General features: G+C 34.4%; 4 protein-coding genes across 5 annotated transcripts in view; 2 read left to right on the top strand and 2 right to left on the bottom strand.

Moving 5' to 3' along the window:
• LOC132162827 (65-kDa microtubule-associated protein 5) overlaps positions 1-5,317 on the bottom strand; it is a gene marked incomplete in the record, with an annotated part of 6,481 nt that extends 1,164 nt beyond the window's left edge. Inside the window, 8 exon segments of one of the 2 annotated variants that reach the window (XM_059573050.1) lie at positions 942-1,029; positions 1,641-1,792; positions 2,533-2,692; positions 2,785-2,940; positions 3,116-3,331; positions 3,433-3,675; positions 3,888-4,091; positions 5,108-5,317. In XM_059573050.1, coding sequence (XP_059429033.1) covers positions 942-1,029; positions 1,641-1,792; positions 2,533-2,692; positions 2,785-2,940; positions 3,116-3,331; positions 3,433-3,675; positions 3,888-4,091; positions 5,108-5,164 — 1,276 coding nt within the window. 2 annotated transcript variants of the gene reach the window in all.
• A 2,762-nt stretch (positions 5,318-8,079) lies between these two features.
• Positions 8,080-15,845, top strand: LOC132190104 (cytokinin hydroxylase-like). Its single transcript, XM_059604994.1, has 7 exons — positions 8,080-8,417; positions 10,010-10,209; positions 11,001-11,645; positions 12,491-12,641; positions 14,022-14,198; positions 14,668-14,837; positions 15,268-15,845. The coding sequence occupies exons 1-7, from the start codon at positions 8,138-8,140 to the stop codon at positions 15,373-15,375; spliced, it is 1,731 nt and encodes a 576-aa protein (XP_059460977.1). The 5' UTR covers positions 8,080-8,137; the 3' UTR covers positions 15,376-15,845.
• Positions 15,846-17,377: 1,532 nt separating this feature from the next.
• Positions 17,378-20,904, top strand: LOC132185338 (cysteine proteinase inhibitor 12). Its single transcript, XM_059599128.1, has 4 exons — positions 17,378-17,596; positions 18,688-18,910; positions 19,592-19,737; positions 20,575-20,904. The coding sequence occupies exons 1-4, from the start codon at positions 17,393-17,395 to the stop codon at positions 20,710-20,712; spliced, it is 711 nt and encodes a 236-aa protein (XP_059455111.1). The 5' UTR covers positions 17,378-17,392; the 3' UTR covers positions 20,713-20,904.
• Positions 20,905-21,995: 1,091 nt separating this feature from the next.
• Positions 21,996-27,000, bottom strand: LOC132184449 (uncharacterized). The gene is made up of 6 exons (XM_059598093.1): positions 26,739-27,000; positions 24,780-24,852; positions 24,589-24,682; positions 23,561-23,683; positions 23,412-23,469; positions 21,996-22,908 (listed from the first exon to the last, which is right to left on the bottom strand). The coding sequence occupies exons 1-6, from the start codon at positions 26,769-26,771 to the stop codon at positions 22,405-22,407; spliced, it is 885 nt and encodes a 294-aa protein (XP_059454076.1). The 5' UTR covers positions 26,772-27,000; the 3' UTR covers positions 21,996-22,404.
• Positions 27,001-27,721: the final 721 nt, after the last annotated feature.

The raw sequence follows: 27,721 nt of genomic DNA, 5'->3' as shown, positions 1-27,721 counted from the left end.
AACCACATCACGTGTTTGAGTCACAAATGGGACGACCTATGAAATAGAGTGAGTTGTCATGAATATCGAATTCGGAAGCATGGTGGTATGTTATAATCTTAAGTGTCTCACATGGCTTAAGTACAATCTCAACCATGGGTATATAAGCTTTTGAATACCCTCCCCTTACAAGCCGGTTTTTCGAGGGTGAATTTTATGTAAAGTTTGTATTATTAGTGTTATAGTCCTTCAATACTTAGGACTAGAAGTCCATCTCTCTGCCTAGCTCTCGAATAGATTGGAGTAGTGTTTAGTTGGGTGTCTCAAGCATTTTAATTGTAGTAGGAGTTGTATTTATCAATAAGAGTACATCTTCTTCAACATGTCCAAGTGATGGAGTATTTGCGTAAGTACTGGTTTAAAAGTCTTTGAATTTGTTTTGCAATAGGAGTAAATTGCTAGGGTTGTAAGTCTATTTACATCAAGTGCTTAAATACAACTGGCAAAGAAGGAATTTTTCAGTACGTGGAAGTTCAAAATTTTATGCCTAAGTCTAATAGGAATTAGTTAGTAAACTTTAGAGATGTCAAACTTTACACGATATTTCTAATTTCCGTTTACAATATGGCCATACAAGTACCAAACGGCTATATTAAAAACACCATAAGGAAGGAGACAAACAATTTTTTGGACATATGTTCAAGTGTCACCACACAACAACAATCAACATGCTTTGTTACCAACTCTTGGCCAAAAAACTAAAATCGGTTTCTCAATATGAACAGAGCAGTCAATAAACCTCAAAAGAAGTTGACCTACCAAAACCAATAACAGAGTTGGTATTTCCATCATATACAGCAGAACTTTGCAACATAGTACACTGACCACTGAAGATATGATTATTAATAATTATAAACAATATGTAACCTACATATACAAATGAATGATGATTACAAGCTCACATGATATTTTGCTGACCAGGTTCCGTGCTTTTTCAGCACGTTTCAGATTTTTGTGTGCTCCTCTTCCAGCACTATAGCGATTTTCATCCTGGACAATGAAAAGGAAATGAGTAAATTGATGTAAATGATAAGTCAGCGATAGTTTTAGAAAAAATATCAATTATATGTCCCACTATGGAGAGCTCGAAAATGCTGTGATCTAAATCGAAGTCAGTCATGGTTCCTGAATTTAATCTGTGAGAAATAGTGGTGGGATTCTCCTTCTTAAGCACATAAAGCTCCACCATGTTCCCATAAACCCAACACATCATGAAATGCAATGGTCATCAAGCTGAAGATGGACTTGAACAGCAAACAAATCATTATTCAGAAGAACTTCAGAGATTCTTTCAACCAAACGTTCATTTAAAAGAACTACCAAAATGTAAAAAAAATCCTGAGAAGATCTAAATTGAGCAGGTCCGGATAAGTAACTCGTTGCATTACCTTTTATTATAACAGTTAACCATTAACATGAAATCAAACATGGAATAAAAATGAAAGGAAAATAAATTGGAACAATTGCAATAATTTATGTATATTTTACTCTTAAAAACCTATAGATCAACTACAGTAGCAGATGGCAGCAAGATCTCATCATGACCCAGGAGAAAATGAAATTGGCATTTAATAGAACGATTACACGTTCAGATATTTTACCCTTTCATATTCTTCAAGCCACTTCTCCTCCTCAATTGCATATCTCCATTTCTCCACCTTGTCCAAGATATCCTTCCTGCTTAGAGCTTGCTCTTTGGCTTTTGCAATCTGATCATCCATGCTTGAAAGAAGATCAGACAGATCCACATTACCTGTGAAGGGATGTGTGAGCATGTCAATCACATGGCCATTCTAGAACAGTTTGTACATCATAAAACATGTTGTTCTACCGCTGACTTAAGTATAAGCAAAAAAGGAGTCCTCAAATACAGTTTAAATGCACATGCAAGAAGTATAGAAACAAAGAAAAAAACATCAACATCAAGAGCAATAAAAGTATGATACGATAAGACAAAGAACAAAACCACATCACAATCTGACAGTGGGAAAGCAGATACGAATCTGAACCATCCGTCTCACACATATGTTTGAGATCGCTAATTAGAGAAGTTACATTTATCAAAGAAATAGAACTTAAAGACATGAAACTACGAAAGAAATCAAAAAAGAGTATTAATAAGAAGCTACAGAAGCAATAACCAAAGCATGTATAAAAACTACAACAGCATCAATTCAAACAAAAAAAGGATAAAAAAAAATTCCTTAATCAATATTCTGGAGAGAAGGCACATGATTACAGACATGTAAATAACACGAGATGCATTAGAACTATAGATGAATACAATATCACAATTTAAAAGAAAAATAACATCAGAGAAAAGGATAAGGGCATGATTGTAGAAAGATGGAATATAATTTACAAGCTTGGAAAGTACATCCAAAATCCCAGAACAGACAAAGCTATGCAATACAGAACTAACACGCAAATCAGAGTAATTAAAGTAGTTTCATGTAAATCAAGAAAATTTAAAACAAGAAGAGTTGAGTGAACCAGAATCTACGAGGCTCCCGAGAATCTCTCGCGCTACATCACTATCTACATCCATATGAACCCCTCGGTAGATTTCTTCTAGTTCATTTTGCCTCTTAAACACCAACTCCTTCATTTTGCTAGCTTTCAGAGCATTCAATCGCTCAACTTCAACCTCAGTCTGAAACAACAGATACAGCAGCGTTAAAGCTATTGCATAGCCTCCTCTAAATATAAGCAATTCTAAGAAAAACTAAAGATACAAAGCGTCACCTGTTCAATGACATCTAAAGCAAGGCATCCTTGACTTGACACCTCATTAAGCGAGGAAGAAATTAAGCTAGTTACATGTTCAAATCCCTTTTGCTCATCAACTGGTGTGTCCATGAGATTCCATAGCTCTATTAGTGTCCTCCCAAGACCTTGCAGCTACAGTAAAACAATATTCTTAAGAGAAAGAACGCTTTTGAGAAAACTTATGAATGTAATACACCACCCTATTTAATTTTCAAGTTCACCCTTAAACATAAAGTCTCAAGGCACAGGATCTTAGTCCTAAGTATGCACAGGGAGAGAGGGAGAGAGAGATTCATCGTTAAGTCACCTTCTGTAGCCTTTGTTGTTTCTCTTGCTTTAGTGAGTGGACCACACCCGTTAATCTAGCAAGAGTGTCATTACTGATGCTCTTTAATTGACTACCCGAGGGATCACTTAAGCTTGGATGCACGTCATTTAGTGTCTTAGAAAAATCAATCGACATCACAGCTGACAGCTCATGGACAGTATTAATATGGCTATTGACCTTTTGTAATCGAAAAATCTGCAAATTAAACAAACCATGGGAGCAAAAACAAGTGAAATCAGACATCCATTAACTTACGTGGTACGACTTAAAACTCTGAATCACTATTGCAAAGGAACCTTTTCAGTCTGAAGTTCCTGAAGGTGTGACTTAAGCTCCCCCAACTTTCTCACTGTCAGATCACATTCATTAACTTGTGGATCAGAACTGTTAGATTGGCCATTGCCTGCAATTTCTGCACATATCCGAACAACCTGTGACTGTATTTCTGAAAATTGCTTAATTCTTTCTTGCTTCTTTGACCTCAACTCCTCCAAAATAGGTTTTATGGCAGATATTTGCTCCTTAAGAGTGCCCCTTCCCTTTCCAAACAGTGAAAAATGGGAACCAGATCAACAAATAACATGCAAGATAATATGTCTATTGACCAATGGTATGTGTAGAAAGATTTAAAGAAAGCATGCAGCAGATACTAAGGTCATCAATTGTCAGCATATAAAAACTCAATAAAGAAATGCATTCTTCTGCATATCAATATGAGCAACAAGAACATAATTGTGTAATAGTAGCAAACCCGTGAAAAGGAGGTATGCTCCCCAAGAGCAGAGTTGACATTGGCAATTTCGGCCTCAGCCTCGGCCAATGACTGATGCAATTCAGCCTTGTACTTTCTTGTTTTCTCAACCTTCTTTCGGTAAAAATCAAGGCACTCTTGCTCAAGTTGTAGAAGCATCCGATCCCTCTCGCTGTCACTCTCACCAATTTCATCCCATATAATCTAAACGAACAAAGAACCTTAAGTATAAAAGATTACACAGGAAGCCAAATGACCGGATTAGTGTAAATTTAGAGCATTACAAAAACAACTATAACTCGCATACTTTAGGAACTGAACCAATACAACACCATTAAGAGCTTAAAACTGCCCTGTATAAAACTGGGGCCTAAAATAGGAAATGGATGCCCCAAATTTCAGTTCCACAATCTGATTGCTACACATACTGAGCAAATGACTGGATTACCTCTAAATTTAGAGCATTGTAAGGGAGAAATAAAACTATGGTTTTCAACACTAAGAGAAATGAACAAATGCAACACCTTTAAGAGCTTAAAACTGCCCTGCGAGAAATTTGGCCTAAAATGAGAAATGGATGCCCCAAATTGCAACTGGACCATTTCTTTGAAAAGGCAACTGGATTGCCATGTGTCTCACTAGCACGTGAGAGGCAAGGTTTGCAATTAAACAGTGAAAAATTAACATTCTCCATCGGCATTGAAATCAAAACCATGGATATATAATATCCAAGAAACAACGAAAACAACATGAAAACTGGACAATGAGTTAGGCTCCGTTTGGTTCCAAGGAATTTGGGGATTTTTTGCATTTCTGGTTCTCAGAACCTAAAAAAGAAAAAACAAAAATTGAACTCGCTTCACAATTTCTCCGCTTAATTTTCTCATTAAATCACACACAAGCAGCCATAAATTAAAGTTTGCTTCAGTTCATTTCTCTTATTTGGCTCCGATTCCTCGGCAGCCAAACAGAACAGGCAGGAAAAAACTCACAGTAAAATTGAAAGACATTTCTTCACTTCATTTTCTCATATTTCATAATTACCCCCAAAATTAACACACAAATACGTAAATTAGAGTTTGCTCCAGCCCTAATTCTCTTACTTGCCTCCGATTTCTCAGCAGCCAAACAGAACATGCACGACAAAATTCACGGTAAAATTGAAAAAAAGAAAGAAAAATCCATAAGCAAATGAAAGACTAATTTGAGAGAGAGATGACCTGCAATTCGTGAAGAAGAGAGGCGCAAGTGGTGCGAGTGGGGGGCATATTCGTCATTTCACAAGCGCTTGAAGAAGAAAGAAGAAGAAGAAGAGAGAGAGAGAGGAAGAGCAGAAAAGAGAAGAGCGTTACGAGCGTTTCTGTTGACTTGTGTTTTGGGTTTTTCTTGCTTTGATTTACATTCCGTTTTCGATTTGGAAGATCTCTCTGTTTGTGTAAGAGAGAGAGAGAGAGAGAGAGAGAATCCTTTTTGAAGTGGCAAGTACGGATTTTCGGGAGTGTTTTTGGCGCCAATACTTCTTTTTTTTAAAAAAAAATTTCTTCCCTTTTTGGCTTTTCAATTCTTTTTCATGATCTTTAATTTCTTATATTTTAATTACTATTTTTAAATCAAATTATTTTTATATCAATATGGATGAAGATTTCATTTTAAATAAATGATGATGCGTGCAACTACTCTCTTACAATCAAAATGGTGATTTGGCCGCACCTCAAATTACCCATTTAGCCGCTCCTCTCTTTTACCCACGTGATGTTGCAATTTTGACTGTTTATTTAAAATAAACGGCTCAGAACCTAATACCACATAAGAAAGATGTCGATAAAAGGTACGCGCAAACTACCTCTTAAGGCCAAACAATTGATTTTGCTACCTCAAATTGGTATTTGGCCGCTTTTTTTTTTTTCCTGCAAGATGTTGCTTTTTGGATTGTTTATTTAAAATAAATTACTACGAATATAACTAAGTATTACACAAAATCTCAATCATATCAAATATTAATTTGACAAAATCCAAACCATTTAACTTGAACATAATTGTAAAATTTTAAGAAATTGCATATGCTAAAATTTCCTATAAATTGTTGAGAATCTTGATCCAAATTTAGAATTCTCAAGAATTTGTGGATTTTGTTAAATTTTAATAATATTTGTGAATTAAATCATTTGAATTTTTTCATATCAATGTTTGCCGCTCTTTTTTTTTATTATTTGCTATAAATTGAATTATTCTTAACCCAAAAACCCAGCTGGATATCTCTTTTTCTTTTTTCTTTTTCTTTCTTTTATGACAGTCTTATTTTTTAGCCGGTCGCTTTTATAACGATCATATTTCCCGACGGCTATATTCTCCTACGGTCATATTATTCCAATATAAACAAAACAATTTATTCTATAATTTTCATCTACTTCAACCCAAAATTTCTCATTCGTTCATTCCTACTTTCTCTTTCTCTTTTATGGATAATTTGTTTGAACTCGACAAAGTTCTATATGAATTTTCCTCCGATAATGAGTTGGAAATTATTTTAACTTTTACAGTGAAAGAAGAACGATTGGATAGCAAAATAGAATAAAGGTCACGCTGTGGTTATGATTGATGTAGCTCAATAGTCGGTAAGGAAAGATGTAAAACGAGCATTTAGAGTGCTTCAGGTATGATTTGCGTTTGGAGTCTTGGACGTGCACATTCTTACCACCCAAAAACGCTTGAAGAGATTATCATAGTGTGCATAATATTACAAAGAGACAGGATACTTAAAGATAAGTGAAATTTATACAATGCATCATATTACTTTGTCTACGAACAAGTGTAGTTCCTCGAACCACCATCACACAAGCATACACCTGAATTTGTGGATTTCATACAAAATCATCGTCGTGTAACCGTGTTAGAGATAGAGAAATCCATACTCATCGAGCATGGGTTTATTATAGCAAATACATAACCAATTGAAGGATCTTGAAATTTAAAAATTTGTATGATAACACCATGTTGATTCACGTTAGTCTTCAATTAATTTTCAATTCCATATGATACCATCAATTAATTACAAATTAGAGCTTCTCTATACGATATCTTTTTTTTTTTGACATGTTCACACAAAGAGAGAAAAACGGGGGAGAGAGATTCGATATAGTGACCTTCGCTTTATGAGGTATGATTTCCAACTGATTAAGCTACTCCTTTATAAATTTCTCTACACGACATTAAGACCTAATCAACAACGAATTATGCATCAAAAAATGACTGTTTGCATCCCTCATTTGTGAGCAACATAATATGGACTACATCTCCTTAAAAATAACTTGTCATGCGACTTTCCCATAGGCAAATACCAATGCACAATCAAGAGTAAATTAGAATAGAGCCACAGAAAAAGCATATAATCACCATCACTAGATGCTAAAGAAACACAAAATACTTAACAATCATGACAAAATTCTTACACAATACAAAATGACATGATTAATTCACATATATAAATATATTATAATGTTGATAATTATTTAAGGATTGTTTGGGTGTGCCTTTGAGGGGTCTAAAAGTGCGTTTAACACTAAAAAATTCATTTAAAGAAAAATGTATCCGTTGCTAAAAAGAATTGAAAGCGCTTTTAAATGGCCAAAACATACTTTTGGCAAGATTTTAAAAATGAAACTTTTGTCAAAAAAACATTTTTTAGACTTAAAAACTATATTTTTCAAATACAATTTTAAACATACTCTTAGTCGCTTTGTAAATAAATATATTATTGCCGTTGTATCTATCATCATAATTTTCATTTCCTAATTCTTTTGTTTATTTGTTCGACTATGAGCTTTTCTTTCTCGATACGAATAATATATTCTCTTCACACATGGTCTATTTCTTTTTCTCCTCATATGAAATAAAAATGTATTTTTAGTATTAATCATTAAAAATAATAGTTTCTCTCCTCACATGAGACAAAATATATTCATGGTATTAATGAAAATCGCATATTTTTTTAAGAACAAACCCTCTCTCTCTCTCTCTTTTTCATGTTAATTTGATTGATTTATTTATTTATCCTCACATAAATAAGGACAAAACTTCACAAGATACACATGAGAGAAAATAAATAAATAAATCCACTCACACCCACCCACACACAAAAAGCGAGATCTTTCTGTCGACAGAGACCAAAAAAGTCAGACCCCCCACACCCACACCCACACGCCCTCTCTCTCTCTCTCTCTCTCTCTCTCTCTCATTTCTCCGATGAGAAAATGAAACCATCTCCAACCACCTCTCTACTCCTCTCCTTGAAAACGAATTCCGCGGCTTACGATTCCGAGGAAGTTCATGAAGCCTCGCAATTCCTCGCCGACTTCGTCACCCGGGAATTCAATGCCTTCCTCTGGATTTCCCTCATCGCCATCACCGCTCTGCTGCTCCTCAAAGTCCTTAGCCTCTTCATCCTCTGGGCCCGGGCCCGCAGCATCCCTGGCCCTCCCTGCCCCTCTTTTTACGGCCACTCCAAGCTCATTACCCGCCAAAATCTCACCGGTCAGTTCCATTCCATCGGCAATTTCATTTATCGTGAAAATTTTTACTTATCTAAGCATTTAATTAATATTGTAATACAAATTTTTGGTCATTTAATTTATATTTTAATACTCCTTGTCTAGATTTTTCTCAACCTCGCTCTGATCAGGCTATGGATTTTGTGATTTGTGGAAAGTTGAAGTTAAATGAAAAGTGGGATTTAATTATTTAATTAAAACCCAAAACACTCTTGGGATATTATGATGTGTTGAAAGTTTGACCTGATAACTTAATTAATATTGTAACTTGTTTGATTGGTGCGAAATTTAATAGAAAATAACTTATATTGTTATACAGATATTAATTTAAGTAGAGATTTTTAGGTTCAAAACAGAGCAAAAGGAAAAGAGAAGGAAGCTTTCTGTAACGACCCATAAAAAATGAAAAACACTACTCACACAGTCACACCTGTGTTATCGGGGACTAGTCAAGTTGCAATTGAAGCTCTATAGAATCATTTTTAAAACCCAATCTTACTTGGTAAGGAACCAATGTGAAACTCTGCACTCATGAGCTGTTTTGTAATCCACTAACTCTACGTGGGCTATTCTTCTTTCGAATGTGGAACTGAGGTGTTACATTTTCAGTTTGAATTTTCTTGGGAATTTCAATTACGGTTTGGTCGGTGTGAAAGTGAATAGAAATTATAGGTGTTGTCTGAGTTTGGGAAATTTGAGTTTGAAGCATTGAAATTATTTATTTTCTTTATGAAAGTCTTAATTCAAGTAGAGAATTTTAGGTCAAAAATGGAGAAAAGGAAAGGGGATTCTGCACCTCAGTGAGTCAGGTGGTTGAATTGGGTTTAGTTGGACTTGGGAATAGTTTTGATGGGGTTCAGATATCGAAAAGATTAGAAGTCAATTTTTTATTCCACTTGTGTTCATGGATTTTCTCAATAACCAAGTAGATAAGGAAATTTTTGGGTGGTGCTTTTCTCTGATCTTCCATTCTTGTACTTGTTGAATTTCAATATTTTTTGTTGTGCATTTAAGAAGCTTTTGACAAATCACTTGGTTGAATTTTTTGAGGGCTCTATATCATTGGCTCTGCAAGAATTTGGAATAAGGCTTGCTTGATACTGATGATAACAATGTTCTTTTATATTAAGCATATACATTTTTCCTTTATACGTTTTTCTCATCATTGGAAAAGTAAATACTTTCATGAATTTTGATATCGCTTGTGTATCAAGCCTGACTAGTTGCTATTTCTCACTCCATGCCAACTATCATCTTCATCACTATCGACAACAATAAAGCAATAATAAATGCTTTTCTTTGCTACTAAGAAATATCATATTCAGCCTTTGCCCTTTGAATTGTTTTCTTTATTAATTGAAATTGTAATCTTTGTCATTTGATCTTAAAACTACCAATAGACCATTCAAATTACTGATGAAATCCATTTTTTCTTCCCATATTCAATCATTGAGTATATCTTCGAATACGAGCATGCTACTGGTATTGGATGATTTTGAATTTGGTTCTTTTTATTTTATTTTGTTTTTGGGCGTGAGTGAATGGCATAACGTTTCCTGTCCTTTTGGCTTTCAGAAGTCCTATCAGTTTCACACAAGAAGTATGGATCAGTTGTCAAGCTGTGGTTGGGTCCTACACAGCTTTTGGTGTCAATAAAGGATCCAACGCTTATCAAAGAGATGCTTTTAAAGGCTGAGGATAAATTGCCTTTGACAGGGAGGGCATTCCGTTTGGCTTTTGGACCATCAAGCCTCTTTGTTTCATCTTTTGACCAGGTATGAGCTTAGGTTTTCATTGCCCTTCATCCTTTTTTCCTTTTTCCTTCCCATACATAATTTTTAGTGCCTGCTTTAGAAGCTGTATCGGTATGTTGTGCTGACTGAACCTGGGAAAGACAATGTATGTCAGAACACTTAATATGAATTTTAAACTTTATATTCTACTTGAGAGTCTCATGCAATTCCCATTAATTAAGAAAACAAAGTCAATGAAGCTGGGGTCAGTTTCAGTCTTCTTCGGAGCTTGAAGGTAAAAGAGTTGTCTTTCCTTATGGAATTATTGCTTCAAATTAGCAGCTCAGTGAAGACATGCAAAGAAGGATAAATTATTGTTCCAAAAATTATATATGTATATATAGTAATTCATCAACAAAAATAAAAAATTGTATGTATAGTAATTTCTTCTCTTTGGTGTGGAATAATGGTTGTACCCCATCTACTGAAATTTGTTACCAAATGTTGACTGAAGCATGTAACATGCAGTACAGCCTATTGTGCTTTTGACTGAAGTCATTAGAATGCCAAATGATGCTTAGCTCATGCTTTTATGGTCAGGTTTCTTATACGTCTGTGAGTTTTGGGTATGTGTTTGTCAAATCATCATTTTTTATATCATGAACGCTTCTCAAAAAAAAAAAAAAAAAAGAAGAAGAAGAAGAAATGGCTCATTCATTTAATTATTCTCACTGTCATGTGTGACTACACATTCTACCCTGAACAAAATAATTCACCTGTATGCACACACACACACACACACATGTTTTTTGATGTTTTGTACATATATCCAGGTGCAAAGGAGAAGGGAATCATTGGCGACAGAATTAAATGGGAGATTGATTGAGAGAGCTACTGTTATTCCTACAAAGGTTGTGGACTGTATCATGGAGAGAATACACACATTCATGACGAAAGGCAGTATTGATTGCAAAATAGTTTCTCAACAGATGGCTTTTACCTTATTGGGAGCCACACTTTTTGGAGATACATTCTTGGCTTGGTCCAAGGCAACTATTTATGAGGAGCTCCTCATGATGATTGCTAAAGATGCTTGCTTTTGGGCCTCATATGGTGTTACTCCCTTCTGGAAACGGGGATTTTGGAGGTACCAGCGATTATGCACAAAATTGAAATTCTTAACTCAAGACATTGTTCAACAGTGCCGAAAGAACTGCAGGCTTTTTTGTCACATGGATGGAAACCTTCATAATGGAATTACAAACATGGGAAGGGAATCTGCATCTGGTGCACCATCTTGTTGTGGTGTTGCTATGCCAGATAACTTTTCCTTACATGAGCTTAATGGCGATCTTAATGCAAGAGAAGAACCATGTGGAAATATCATGGGGGTGATGTTCCATGGATGCCTAACTACAGCGGGTTTGATTGGTAATTTGTTGGAGAGGCTTGTTACACATCCAGAAATACAGGATAAGGTAGCTTTCTTTCCTCTTTCCTCTTGTCTTTTCCATTTTTACAGCATGTTGCTCCAAATTCATTTTTTCAGAACTGATGTCAGATGAGTTAATGTGACTTCTAGAAGTGTTCAATTGGATGCAAATGAAGGCACCTTTAAACTCTAGCACCCACCCCACTGTTCCTTTTGATTAGCAAAATTATGAGTTATATGAACCCTTTATTTCTCTCTTGAATGTTTTGCTAAAGTTGTATGGATTTATTCTCTCTTGCTTATTCAGGAATATGGTGGTGCTTGGTGTGTTCTTGCATGAATACGTGAAATTTGTGTATGTGCATGCACTGTGTATGTATTGTGCATATCATATTTGCATATTTTTTGCTACATGTATTGGATGATAGAATCATCATTGATGATATGCATTGTTCGGAATCCGTATTAGATCTATATCATTGATAAATTCCTCCATGGTGCTTAAGGTAAGATATCCAATACATCTGTAAGCTCCTAGAATTTGCTATGAATGACACATGGAGCATACCAAGCACTAATAAAGCATGAAAGGAAGTATGCCCATGTCTCCTAAGTGAAGGTTCTTGTCTGGTTGCCACATTGTTTTCACTCCCTCCTCCCTACTGGCCTTGATTCAAATATTAATCTCTTATTTTGGCGTTTGGAAGTTTAATTATTCTTTTGTTAATATATTATATGTATGTTGTGATCACGGTCTGTATCAAACTGTGCATAGGTCTCTAGTGTTATTAAATTGATATTCTAATTCTGCTTTTACTTGCTTTTTGAAAGAGAAAATTTCAGTTGTCATATTTTTTAGTGACATTCCAATTTATGCTTATCTTTGTGCAGATTTACTCAGAGATAATTATGACAAGGAATGGGTCAATGAAACAGGACCAACATTGTGTTGATAAGATGGTCTTATTATTAGCAACTGTTTATGAATCTGCCCGTCTTCTGCCAGCAGGGCCTTTGCTACAGAGATGTTCTTTGAAACATGGTAAGAGCATGGAACTTTACATTGCAGGATATCTGTATCTGTCTCTGGCATATGCATACCTTTGTGTTGGGATGCATAGAGCTTATCTTAGACATCCAACTTCCAAAATGTTATTTTCTATCATGCCAGATGAATTGTATATTAGGATTTGTATATACAGTTATTACAATATATCTACCTAAGGATGGTGATGCAGTGAGCTTTTAATTGTGAAACTTAATCGTTGCTAAACCTTTACACGGTCCCAATCTGCTCATGATTTTTTTGAATTCATCTCAAAGCCATAAATGTTCATTGTGCACATTAGCATGTTCATTTTTTGGAGAAAAGGAGGAAATTCACCTTTGAAGCCATAACTGTAGGTACACACACGCAATCATGTTTATTTGCAGTTTTTAGAGATGGTCGCTTCACTTGCACCAATGCACATAGTCAAGCAAGTTATAATTTTTTATTAATGAGGAAAGACTTCATCTGTACTGTGTTATATTTTCTCTTAGTGTTGTATGGAATTGATTGCAAAGGCAGTTAAGTATATAACGCATGGTTCCTTCTCACATGTTGTGACACCCTAGAAAGTTAATAGCACATTGGGAAGATGAATTGCCCATATTGAATGAGTGGATTATATGAAAGTTGGCATATTATCTATATGGGGAGGATTGACTTTTATATTGTATGAAGTTCTTCAAAAAATTCCCCATGAGTGAATGGTCTACAAAGCCTTGCATAAAGCATTAAAATTCACAATAGGTTCCATGGCTACGTAAAATTGCCAATGTTTATAGGATATTCACAAAAGTTTGATGTTGATCAGAACATTTTTGTCTTTTTTTTTTTTTTTTCCCCTCCCTCCCTTACTTGATATAAATGTTAAGTCATTTTTTTTGCCCGGGTTTGCATATGTTGGAAATTCAACTTTTTTTGTAAAGCTTCTTTTTGTTTTTTCCTACTTTCTACAGTAAAAATGAAGACCTCTCATAGGAAAAATGGCATTATATTTTGATATTTGACCTTGATCATAATCAAGCATGCAATATAAGAGGATATTGATTAATATGGTGTTTTTATTGGAAGGTAGACCGGACAAAGGACTTTGTTGGACATTTACAAGCTTTTGTAATAATGATTTATCTAGTTTAGTTTGTCCTATACGCCAAAGCCATGTTTGTGGAGCACATTAGATAGAATACTCTTGGGAATACTGATGCTTTATTATATTCCCCATCTATCTGTGGTGCCTATTCATAATTATGTACCATGCTCTTATTGTACTAATTTACTAATACTGATTTTGATTGTTATTTGCTGTTTATTTGTTAATTTTTTAAATCACTAACTTCTTCTCTCCCCCCCGCCCCCTCTCTCATACTTCTCAAGACTTTACTCTCGAAACTGGTGTAACCATACCAGCTGGAGCAGTACTGGTTGTGCCTGTCCAGTTGGTACATATGGATGATGCTAGTTGGGGGCAAGATGCCAATGAATTCAATCCATATCGTTTTTTGTCAAAGACTGGAAATGGATCTGATTTGGTGCTTAATGGGTCATCTACAGGTTTCACTCCTGCCTAATTCCAATGTTAATTATTCATACTTGCACTATATTTTATCTGCCTATTGTACACTCATTTCACTATTTCAGTATTATCTAGTTATTGATATTCATGATCCACATTCCACACTGCCGCCTTCTATGTCTTGTTGCAATCAATATTTTAATTTATGTATTTACCACAATATGTCCTCCCCACCTTTTCGTTTCGAGTAATATCTTTAGTTAGCACCATATAGATGGTTTAACTCTACCTTAGCAATCAATATGGTTTACGTTTGTTGAAATTTTACAGATATATTGCTTGAGCTTCATGTGGAATCAAATCTAGCTTGCATTTACTCACCCTCCTCTTCTATACATGAGATTGAGTTGTGGAATTTATGACAATCATGACCTGATTTTAGCATAACACCAAATCAACATTAACATGATGCAATTATAACAAATATTTGGTAATAACTTTTATCAGGGAATGCTGAAAAAGTTGTAAATCCAGGAGAGAGCTCCTTCATCTTAAATGATCCAAATGACAATGCAGCATTTCTTCCCTTTGGTTCCGGCACACGTGCCTGTGTTGGTCAGAAATTTGTAATTCAAGGAGTTGCGACATTATTTGCATCGTTCCTTGAACGCTATGAGGTTTGTGCTATAATCTGTTACTTTTTCTTCTCATAATTTTCGCTAGCAGACAAATTTTTAGTGGTTCATTAGAACTTACTATTTTAATGAGTCATTATCTATTTATCTTTCATATCTTCATACGGCTAGAGATGCTAGGATTTAATGTGTAAAATTGTTTTTACCTCTCAACGAAATCCAATGTCAAGGCACTATATTTGGAGAGTAAATTTCATCATAAACAAAATAATTAGTTAGAGGTCTATAATTGTATATTGGTGTTGCTAATCCATGAGAAAATAATGAATAAACTTTGCCATCAAGGTCTATTATGTTTTGTTTGCTAGATATTCCAACTTTGGAATGCGGTGTATAATAAAAACTCGACATGGCCATCTGCAGTACAGTCTCTATGAAGTCTGATTGTTCTTTATTTGGATCCAAATTACAGATAAGGCTCCAGTCAGGATCTCAGAGTGACTCAAAACCAACGATGAAGAACAGTGTTCCTCAGCTTTTTTCTAGTCCAGAGATAGTTTTCATAACAAGGAACAGCTGAAAGGAAAGAAACCAAAAACTTGCTGTGGACCAAGTGTTTCTGCATAATCACTTATCAGTCTTTTCCTTTATGCCTTTTCTTTTTCCTTTTCTTGTCAAAGTTGATGGGGAAGTGTTTTTCTTTTAATTACTTTTTTTTCTTTGCTCATTAGCTGTCAAATTGGAGGATGTTACATGAGTAGGTTATAGTAACTCATGTTTTTTTCCTCCCTCTTTTTAAGCAGCTCAAGTGCTGAATCATTGCCATGACAAGTTCTTGTTTTTTTTTTTTTTTTTTTTTTGAAAGTTTGTTTTTGAAGCACGCTGGGCCTATTTTGCTGCAGAGCCTTGTGCTTTTCTTCCCCCCCCCACATTTGGATTTGATCTCCTTTCTCTTGCTGTTGTAAACAAACACTTTTTACTCCAGAAGGGAGTTTATGTTGTATTGTTATACTTGAATACAAAATAAAATTTGTATAATATTGTTTGTAATTGTGGCATTGCATGCACCCACCATATTGATTCTTCTCCAAGTTTTAGATTTTCATGTGTAGGTCAAAACTTTTTTCTCAATAAGTATGGCGTAACACGTAGAGTTATGGTTTGAACTCATAACTTATGCTTTGATATCAGGTTTAATTACTATTTATTTCAAAAGTTTAAGCTATTAGAAAATTAACGATTTAGTCATTTAAATTAATATTTTGACACTAACTCAGGGAAATATATTGTTCAATGAAAGTTTTGGAATTACTTTGCGACATAAATTTTTTCAACTCAGTTCATTAGTCTGTCACGTATCCTTTAGTATGCGAGAAACACATCGTTTTTTTTTTAATTAGCATATGAAAAAGATAGTTTTATGAAAAAAAAAAAAAAAAACTCATCCCAACTCATTTTGAAAGAGCATTCTAGAGATTCAAATGGCTCAAATTTATTCTTTGATAGGAATTGACAATAAAAGAGACAAACAGAGGCTTAGTAAAGAAACATAAACTTGCATAAAGAGAGTCAAAAAGAAGATTTAGAATTGGACCCGCGTAAACTCTCTTAATCAAACTTCTACCAACAAAGTAAAGTAGTAGCAAGGAAGAACGAGTATACTTAACAAAAGCAACAAATTAAAAATAAAAATAAAAATTGTGAACCCATTAGCTTGCAATTATTCTATTCTAAAGCCACCCGCTAGTCTTCATACTACTTTTCTAAAAGAGTATGGTTTTATTGAGTGCCTAATCTATAATGTGAGCTACAAATATTTATTCTAATTTCTTCTTTAATGGGTTTCATTTAAAAATTTAATTTGCTCTGTAATTTGGTTGCTCGAATTCCATGCAATTCGGATTGCTCCAAATAGAAGGGGTTTTGGGGTTCATTTATCTGGGACAAGTTGGTCCCGTATCCCTATTGTATGGATGGAACTATAATTCTTCATTCGAAGGGCTCAAAGTATAAATGAGAGATTAAACTTAATTTTTAAGCCTACAATTAAATATATTTTTAAATTAATAAAAATAAAAACAAAAACTAGGGAGGGCGATAACCCTATTCGTCTATATGTAGTTTCGTCCTTGTCTGGCTGCCTAAGACAAAAAGCCCACAACCCCTTTATATGAAACTGTTTAAATTATATGCAATTCGAACCATCAATTATAACGATCCGGTTCATTTATATCAAGTTGGTTAAGATCAAAATTGAGTATAATGGAGCTAAACTTATTCGTTTTATAATGTATAAATCGCCATATATATATATATATATATTGTTTTCATTTATTGTTATCATAAAGAATATTTGCAAATTTTTGTAAAGGAAAACGTAGAAACTAAGCAAGAGCACCGACGAAGCAAAGCGCATCTTTTAACGGAAAGGACCGAGCGTGATAACAGATCGACACGTGTAGCCACGTGTCAAAACTCTAGCACACGAGGCTTTACTCGGCTCCACGAGAGAGAGACAGAGAGAAAACAATTAACGGAAACGAAGACCGAAAGTTGTTCCGTTAAAAGCCTTGCAAAATGGAATAAAATGCCAAACGATGAAGAAACCGCTCCCATTCTCTGCTCTAATATTACTGCTAGCGATTTCTCTCACAACTCTCTCTCCGTTCTCGGAATCGAAGGTTTTCTGCGAAATGGCCACATTGGGAGGCGTGCACGAATCACAAGGAGGAGCTTCTCAGAACAGCGCCGAGATCGAAGGCCTCGCTCGCTTCGCCGTCGAAGAACACAACAAGAAAGAGGTTTTCATTGTGATTTTTGTTGGTTAAAATGAATTGAATTTGCAAAAAAAGAGAATCAGGATTTTGTAACTTTTTGTGCTTGCTTGATTATTAATCCGTTTACGGTTAATTAAATGGTTCAGATTTTATCATCTTAATGTTAAGTGAATTGTGAAATATTTTCTTGTGATATTTTTTTGGTTAAAATGGATGGAATTTGCGAAAAGAGAATCAGGATTTTGAAACTTTTAGTGCTTGCTTGATTTTTAACCCGTTTACGGTTAATTAAATTGTTCAGATTTTATCATCTTAATTTTAAGTAAATTGTGAAATATGTTGGTTCTTAATTCAAATGTACTAGAATTTTCAGTAATCCACTGAAGAATTATCCTACAAAATCCAGTCTCATTTTACAACAGGAATTAAAGAAGTATTAGGAATTCTTTAATGATGGTTATGATTTTGTGATATATACTGGAGTTACCGTTTTGATTTTGTTCGCGCGTTTCTGCAATTTTAATCCATTAATTTTAGTTAAATGGTTCAGATTTTACCGTTTTACCACAATTTACGGATTCGTATCACTATTTTAAAATTAAATGATTCTAGATTTTATTGTGTTCGCATTTATTAGCTTAGAAAGTTCTTAATTTTTTTCTTTTAAATTATTGGATGTCACTTTAGCGAAATATAATTCATTTTCTCTGAACTAGTGTGAGAAATGATGAGAATTTGAACCATTTAATTTGAAAATAAAATGAAATGAGAAAAGATTACAATAAACTAAATAAAATTGAGCCATTTAGTAAAAATTTAAGAAACATTGAAGGTTTGGTGGAGTTAGATAAATGCTGAGAACCTGGTATAATTGTGGTGGCATGGTATGAAAATCATTCTTTGATGACCTTTGGATCATCAAAAGCTTGTATAAAAATAAAAATAAAAATAAAAAATAAAAAATCAATGGTAATGGGTGATTTTCTTAGTCAGTCTACTAAATAGGATTTCTCATAAAAATATGATCAATTTAATAGGATAATAATCCCAGCCATTAGACTTTCCTGGATTTTTCTAATTTGCTCTTATCTCTCTCTTCTCTCTCTCTTTTGAAGAATGCATTGCTGGAGTTTGCAAAGGTTGTGAAGGCCAAAGAACAGGTGGTTGCTGGTACCTTGCATCATCTTACTATTGAAGCCATTGATGCGGGTAAGAAGAAGATATATGAAGCCAAGGTTTGGGTGAAGCCATGGTTGAACTCCAAAGAATTGCAGGAGTTCAAGCATGCTGGAGACTCACCACCAGCATTTACCTCTTCAGATCTTGGTGTTAAGAGAGGTGACTAACAAACACCCTTTCATTGACTGCTTCCCAATATGTTCCTTTACAATATCAATATCAACTTCTCAAGATAGTTCTTACAGTTTTAACTTTATTTTTTTAATTAAATAGTTCAGGGTTTATCACTTTAGTATTTACCATCTTAATGTGGCGGGGCGGAAGTCACTAGTTTAATTTAATTTATTTTTTTTTTTTTTCCCCTTGGGGCTAACAAATTACTTTTTTTTAAAAAAAAAGTTCTATGGAGCAGATGGCAAAATCTGAACTATTTAATTGAGGAATGCTTCGAATTTCAACTTATCTTAATTTCTCTTGATTAATTGCTGAGAGCCCCTGAGATCATAAAATAAGAACTATTTAACTAAATAGCATTTAGAATTTTAAGAAGTCTACCATGAAGTTAATTCCTACTATTGTGAGAAAAACATTTTTATGCTTTATTATAGAATATGGTGCCTTAGATTGAGTTGGATGGAATTTTTGAATAGCCAAAATGTTGACTACCTAGGATCGGGATTTTTCTGAGGATGTGTTCTTGTGACCTGATTGTCTTTTGCGATTGAAACTTGATTGGCCATGAAGTTAGTGTTGGTCAATGAAACCACATCTTTCCCGTAGTAGCATCTACTGAAACCAACAAAAGCATTATCAGTGATACTTGTCTGTGTTTGTGATCAGATGGGCCTGTCCCAGGATGGCAAGCAGTGCCAGCACATGATCCCCAAGTTCAGGATGCGGCAAATCATGCTATCAAGACGATCCAGCAGAGGTCTAACTCATTGTTCCCTTATGAACTTCAAGAGGTTGTTCATGCAAAGGCAGAGGTCAGTGCCTCTTATACCCTCTTTTTGTTCCGAAAGAATAACTGCGATTTGAGATATGAATCATACTGTGTTATGTTCAGGAACTAACTATATTTTTCAAGATATTTTGCATTTTAAAGATCGTTTATTTATATATTTGTCTATATGATTACCTCTCATTTAGTAAAGCACGCTGGCAGAGTGGTGGATCTAAATAGTGACTCAAATCCATAATATCCTATACACTATTGTATTATCAGTATCCTTTTTATCTTAGAATCCTCCATGAAAGGACTTATTCCCCTAATAGGTGTTACGATTTGGGGGGAAAATACTTTTTACTTCTACTTGCATGGGGCCTTTATATATGGTTGTAGATAATTATAGCTACTTATAATTGCTTGGAAATAATACTTTTGCCTAGTTGCTAATTTTTGACATGACCTTTGAACCTGTCATGAACCTAATACAAAATTAGCGGGTTGATTAAATGGGTTGAGTTAGTTGAAAACCTAATGCATGACGTAAGGATTTGGGCAGTTTTTAATCTAAACCCAACTTAAATTTATTGGGTTAAAGATTGAAGGGTCTGTCCTATTTAATTAAATGAGTCGGATAAGATTGACTTTTATAGATTTGGATCTCAACATGACTTGAACAATTGCCACCCCTAGATTTGCCTTTCTACATTTGAAAATGCAGATGCATTTTGAATTCTACGTATGCGAAGGGAATAAAGGAATAGGGAGGAGGTACGGAAGTAGAAAATGATAATGTAGACTGTAAATGCAAGAAAATAGTTATATTTCATGCTGTTTGAAGCAAGATGCTATTATTAATGAAAACGTGTGAAAACAGGTGGTAGAAGATTCTGCAAAGTTTGACCTGGTTTTAAAGGTCAAGAGGGGAAGCAAAGAAGAGAAGTATAAAGCGGAAGTACACAAGAACAATGAAGGTAACTTCCATTTGCATCAGATGGAGCAACAGCAGTCCTGATTTGGTTTACCTTTTGTAATCTCAGAAAAAAAATATATTTTATAATCTACATGTTTATATGCTCTTTGGGCTCGTGGCTTTTTTTTTTTTCTTTTTTTTTTTTTTTTTTACCTTCTGCTTATGTTTTGATTTTAAGGTGTGTATGACTTCTAAAATATCTATATGAATGAATGGCGATATTACGACCTTGTATATTCTTTTTACTTGATAATCCAACTCAGCACCATGATTAAAACGATGATTTGCATTGTCTCAAAGAAGCTTGCAACTTGCAACTTACCAGCTTTTTTTTTTTTTTATTTGTGGCGGATACTCTTTGTGCGATTTTAAAAATTATGTTTTAAAAAATTGCATTTTTGAAATTGCTATTTTTTAAAATCTCAAATACATGGTAAAAAGTAAATTTTTATTATATATTTGTTATGTGAAATCATGATTTTGGTTTAAATTCACGTTTTTTCGAATAAATAAACATCTTAAGCCTGTAGAAATCACAATTTTTTTTTTTTTTTCTATTTTAGATTAAGGGCTTGTTTAGGATTGCGTTTGAGAAATATAACTTTTAAGTCAAAAAGAGTTTTTGGACAAAAATTTCATTTTTAAGTTTTTGCCAACAGTGATTTTTGACTATTTTTAGACTTTTTGAACCTTTAAAAGCTTTTTTAATTTTTATACCAAACGAGTACTTTTGTTTTTAAACGGACTTTCTGAGTGTTAAAAGCACATTTAGGCCACTCAAACGCAATCCTAAATAGGACCTAAGTACTTTTTAAATTGCAATATCAAAAGTTGTTTTACGATATTTTTTAAAAACACACATTATTCTTGTAAAATTATAATCTCAAACAAACCCTAAATCTACTAATTTTTTTTAGAAGAAAAAAAAAAAATATATATATATATAAAAGTATGCATCTCATCATCTCATCTAAAACATATACCCCACCAAAAAAAAAAAAAAAAAAGCGAAATTATCCGAGTAATGCCAGTTGGCCTTCCACAAATAGACGGCACGCTTCCCAACTTACTACAAATTTCATCAACATGTGATGTGGATTTCAATTTCACTTTATTCGTTTAAAATTAAAGATGGGCCTTTCATTATTCAACATATTTTCGGAAGGGGTAGAATAATCTTCACATGTATTTTAGACACATCCCGAATTTAATTTAATTTTTTTTTAATATAAATAATCAAGATATATTAAATGAGCATGGCACCCCAGGATGAGATGGATTTATATATAATAAGGGAATTTTTTGGATATAAAGCTAGAGTGAAATGAGTAGATGGAATAAGTATTAATTAACCATAATAGAAAAAGTAACACAAGAAACAAACAGGGAAGGAAATATATGATACAGAGAAGCTTCTCAAAGGGCAATCTACCTCTCTAACAAGGCTGCCATAATACATTGATGATTAAAGTGTGAAAGTTCACAAACTAATATTTTCTTCAGTTGCCAGGGAGCAGCTACCTTTGGAAATCATAGTTAGCAAGTGGTATGACAGAAACATGTAATCATTAAGACAATCTAAAAAAAAAAAAAATTACTTCCAGATCTTGTAGAAGAAACTGCATTGGGGCATGCTTTCATCTCCACTCATCCATGTTCTTTTTATTCCTTTTGCCACCATGAGCATAGAGCGTTAATCTGTGTCTGATTACTAAACACTAATTTCAAGCATAGTTAGTCCTCTTCATCATAATCTTCCTCCTCCTCATCTAACCTTGTGCTGAGGTGTGCAAGCTGAAGAGGGTCAATGGCCATCTTGTCCATGTCAGAAAGAGACCAGCCAGGAAGCTCTTCATGTCGAGTCTCTGTAGTAGGCCCAGCTGAGGAGGCATGGGTGGTGGTGCTGGCGGTGGCAGCAGCAGCTGCTGCTGCTGCCGCTGCCTTTTTGTCTTCGTTCTCATCAACATTGGCATTCAGATCGAAATTTCGAGCTGCTAGGTTGGAGCCATCTGTAACTGCGACATTCTCTTTTGACAATTCCTTTGCCTCAGAACTGTTATCCATCAATGTGTCCGGGTTCTGATTATCTTTGTTGCTGTTCTGAAGCGATGTACAGGGGTCGGATCCAGTCTCAAGACGGGCAGTTTCTCTTTCCGCTGCTCGAGCACCTCGCCCACGGCCTCTTCCTCGACCCCGGCCTCTTCCTCTGCCACTGCTGCCTGCATGACTCACTTCATGCTGCAGGAAATAATTAAAAGTCATCATCCATTTTTATGGATATCTTTACATTCTATATACACCAAAAGTAATCTAATCTTCCTTCATAACAACATTTTAGAGATTCTTTTGCGTGCCAACTTCAATGATGAATAACTTAAAGATGATTCCACATCACAAATTTCTAGATCAAATTTTGTAATAGAGAAAGGACCCCCCCAAAAAAAAAAAAACCCATTATAGCAGCCATTGAAATTCAACTGATGAATTACGACCAGCCTCACCCTAAAATTGCTGAAGAGAGATTGACAATATAAAAGTGATATAATCTAAAAATGCATTTTCCTTGATTTGAACAAAGCAGTTGGTTTTGGACATCAACAAGAAAAAATTGAAGGAAAAAAAAAGACTTAAAATCAGTTTCAAAAAAGAAAAAACAAAGTACAAATTCTCTGATATAATAAAAGAAAAGGGATGACTTCGTTATGAATTGATCTGAGAGCTTTGCAAAAAGTAGTTATTACCATCTTGGTTTTCTTTGACTCCTCATCACTTTCATTGCATTCATCAGCTGAAGCTTTCCTGCAGAATAAAAATTCAACGAATATATCTAATTGCTTACTATATCAAGATCAATAAGACGGAAACAAAGAAAAGGAATTGCAGTTCTGACCTTCTCCTTGAAATGGTACGATCATCAGAAGCAGCGTCAGAATGACCATGACCATAGTCTGGGACCCGGCTGACAACCTCCCTCAGAAAATCAAACACATTATAGCTATGTACACAATGTTTTCTGCAATTTCAGACAGAAATTAGTTAGATCAAGTTTGATACTTAAAATATCATGAGAAACACCAAGTTGCATGCACGAGGGAGCAACATGACACTATAAACTAAGGAAACAAAAGCCAAAAGGGTTTCCAATATTATAAATAATGCATGAGAAGAATCAGAATAGAAGACACAACCTGAGATTTCTTCTCTTTTCTTTCTTCTTCTTTTTAGGGTTAAGGGAAGTAGTTGTCGGCTGATGACATAAGATATCATAACAAGAGTCCATTTTGTTATATAAAAAAAAAGGTTTCATTTGTTTCCTGATGGATGTCACTTGGTAGAAAATGTGATTCTTTATTTTTCTTGAGGGAATGGGTTATGACAATGAGATTTTCATTGGCCAAATTAACTGTTAGGTTTTCCTGGAAAAAGAAATTCATTCTTTTTTCCTCATAGCAGAATGGTTATCTGACCCATATTTTCCCATAGATACTCACGATTGAGACCTACTAGATGCAAGATTTTCAATTGGCACAACCCTAGTTAGGTCTCACCAAGTACATCAAGTGTTTATAAGAAGGCACCAGATAATCTTTTACGTCAAAAAGGTTCTTAGTATGGTAGGAAATATCTAAAGAAACTTCAAGTCATTTTTTAGTTTTAGCAAAAGGAAACGATATTACAAAGGAGCACAAGGTTAAAACCCACGAAATCATATGCAGTATCACCAATCTCAGTAATCGGAGTAAGTAGATCTATGCATTTTAGGAAGGAAACCTACTTCATAAACCATACTAATGAGGTCATTGAGTGTGAAATTGGAAAAGTCTAGCTACTATTTCTAGGATAATTTCTTCAACAAATCAATGCCAATTTAATAGCTAACAATAGAGTGAAAACGAATCAACGTAATCCTTTACTTACAAGTGCAATGCACTCATAGTCTTTGCTCCTCTCTGCAGGGTTATCTCGTATGTGCGGTCACAAAGGTCTTGCAAAAATAATTCCAATGCTTTAGCTGCAAAATTATCCAAGAAGATGATAAGCAAGGCTATCAAATATCATAGGACTCTGCAGGAAGAAGCATATTAATCTAGAAAGCCACAGCTACTCACAAACTAAAACAGGCACTGCCAACGCTATCTTGCCAACATCCTCATCCGCTTGCATTATCTTTTTAATCCGAGCCTGTCAAATTAATACTTTCTATCAGATAATGAGATTAGATAATAAAACCACAATAATTAGAAGGCGTAACAGATAAATACAAATGTCTTTATTGGAAGAAAAAGGTAAATCCCTCATACACAAAAAGTATACACGAGAGGCAAACACTCTACAAGCGCCTAAAATCTAAAGAGGAAACAAGTCTAAAAGACTCGAAGACGAGAAATGTTAAAAATGTTAAACACCAAGTCCAACTATAATCGTTTTTATCACTTTGGGCTTTGAGCATTATAAGATGACAGTCTGGATAGACATCATTAAAAGATGTATAGAGGATTTCTCAATTATAGTATAGCATCTGAGAAAGCTAGGAAACTGTCAGCCTTTTTTCTCATTCCTAAGGCCCATAATGGTCTTTCCCCCTGGGGGCAGGAAAATTATGATTGTGATGGCAGACCCAAAGCTGAAAATACATCCATCTCACAAGAGTCATGTTCAAAAGACTAAGACTTGATGGCAACATTAGGAGGCTAGCCAAAGAAAAAATGATATGAAGCAAAACAACTAGGGGGCCAGCACTAGGTTCTAGGATATAATGTTCATTTCTGAAATGAAGAATTTCTTGGAAAGATAGACTTTGACAAAGTAATACAGGAAAATCCTAGTAATTTTGAGTTTCTATTCCATGCATGCAACTTTTGGTTGGATTGACATCTTAGGAATCAGTAGGCTCTTTTTTCAGCTAAGAGAGCAGCAGCTACTGGAAAAACAGAACTCTGATATGTTTGGCAAAGAAATTAATATTAAGGAATCAAGAAGAGAAACCATCTGATGTGTGTGGCAGACCATATCACCAAAATTCTTTCTTTAACATTCATTAATTCCCTACAAATAATCTCTAATCTAAACTAACACATTGATGTTATGCACTCGGGTCTCCAAATGTGTATGTATATCAGATTATAAGTCTCGGGTCCAAGAAGAATGTTTCTCCCCCAAACAGCTCTCAAACAAGTGAAAAACACCAGTAATACTCTAACAAGCGTGCACAAACATACGTCAAACCGTCCTTTTTTTTCATAAAAATTAATTAAAACATAAAAGGGCGCACCCAAGTTCACACGAAGTATACAAGAAAAACACCTACCCATAAAAAAAATTTAAAACTAAAAACTAAAATTTTAAAAAATAAGAAAGTAATGTAAACAATCTTAGGCAGCTATCCAGTTATAAAGGGTTTTGAAGAAGAAGGCCTTTAATTCCACTATATATTGTAGTCCTGAGGGATATAAACTTCCCTATAGAATCCATCATAGCTTCTCGCTTTATTTCCCTAAAGGAAAGTTCCCAGTCATGGAATTCTCAACCGCAATTTATTACCCCTAAACAAAACTAAACCAGATCACATATCTCCCAAAGAGCCTCAAAAAAGGACACACCCATAACCTGATTTTAACACTAAATCGCATCATCAAATAGAAACCAAAAGCAAACCTAAGAACAAAAAAACAACCCAATTCATAATAACACCAAAATTAAATACCCATCAACACATTTTTGGTTCTTAGTACAACCACAGGAATGCAACAAAAAATCACAAAATTACAATAAAACAAGATCCGGAAGATCAAACAACCCATAAATCCAACAAAAACGAAACACCCACCAGCTGATTCAACTCCTTTAAACTAAAACCCAACACTTGAAAAATCCACAGAAAGCCTAAACTTTAGCACCAAAAAACTAAAGAATTTAAATTAATTAACACCCATCATTCAATTAATCAAAAAAAATCATGACTTTCAGATATCATTTCGCTTCTCTTTTCCTCTGTTTTCCAAGCAACCAAGCAGAGTCTTTAAAAATAAAAAATAAAAAAGCGTAGACAGAGAAAGGAGAAAACTTACAGCAGGAAACCGAGTATCGAGCTTCTTCCTCATGGTGTCAGATCTAAAGGCATTGAAATAACACCAACACAAAAAAAACAAAACCTTAAAAGATAATCGATTTTTCAATACAAAATCACAGCTTTATCACCACCACCATCACCATTTTGTCAGAAAAAATCTACCAAAACCCATCTCAGATCCGAAAGTCCTTAGATTTTACCCACAAAAATAGATGGTTCGTTTCAACGGAATATCCGCCCGTACGAGTTTGACAAAGAAAACAAAATAAAAATTAAAAGTTAAAAAGAAATGACAGTAGCGTAACAGTACTGTCACCAGACGTTTAAGACAGCCCAATCAGAAGGCATCCTACTTGTAAGAGAAAGCCTTCTATTTGGTTCCATACGTGTGTGATGTGTCGCATAGGAGCTGTGGCCATCTTGCCAGATGATTAAGAGGGCCGTTGTTTTTCTCATATTTTAAGAATGGCAAGAAATTTCTTTCAAATTAGTATGGAGTCCGTCTAGCGGTGTCAATGCCGCCCGCTTACCGCTAATCGCTATAACCGTTAATTGCTAACCACTTAACCACTTAACCGTATTAACCGCTATAACCGCCTAGCGGTTAGCTGTTATTGGGTTTACTAACCGTAATGGCTAACCGCATTTTTATATAATATATTTTTATAATTATAAAAATATTTATACATATAACATAATCATTTGATCATTAAATCACAATTTAAAAAAATAATAATAATTAAATCACAATTTGAGTATTAAATATTATCACTATAATTTTATATGATAATAACATATGATCAATTGATCATTAAATCATTTGATTATATAATAACAAATTATACATATATAATATGACATAACTCATAAGTATACCAATTCATACTAATACAACAATTAAATATCTAGAGACTTATTTTCAATGTATGTTATAAACTTATAAGTCTATATAAGTCTACATATGCATATGAATAATATAAA

The sequence above is a fragment of the Corylus avellana genome, chromosome ca1 (genome assembly GCF_901000735.1).
Source record: "Corylus avellana chromosome ca1, CavTom2PMs-1.0".
NCBI classification, from domain to species: Eukaryota; Viridiplantae; Streptophyta; class Magnoliopsida; order Fagales; family Betulaceae; genus Corylus; species Corylus avellana.
Note: the sequence above shows the minus strand (reverse complement) of the source record. Positions and strands in the feature narration are given on the sequence as shown.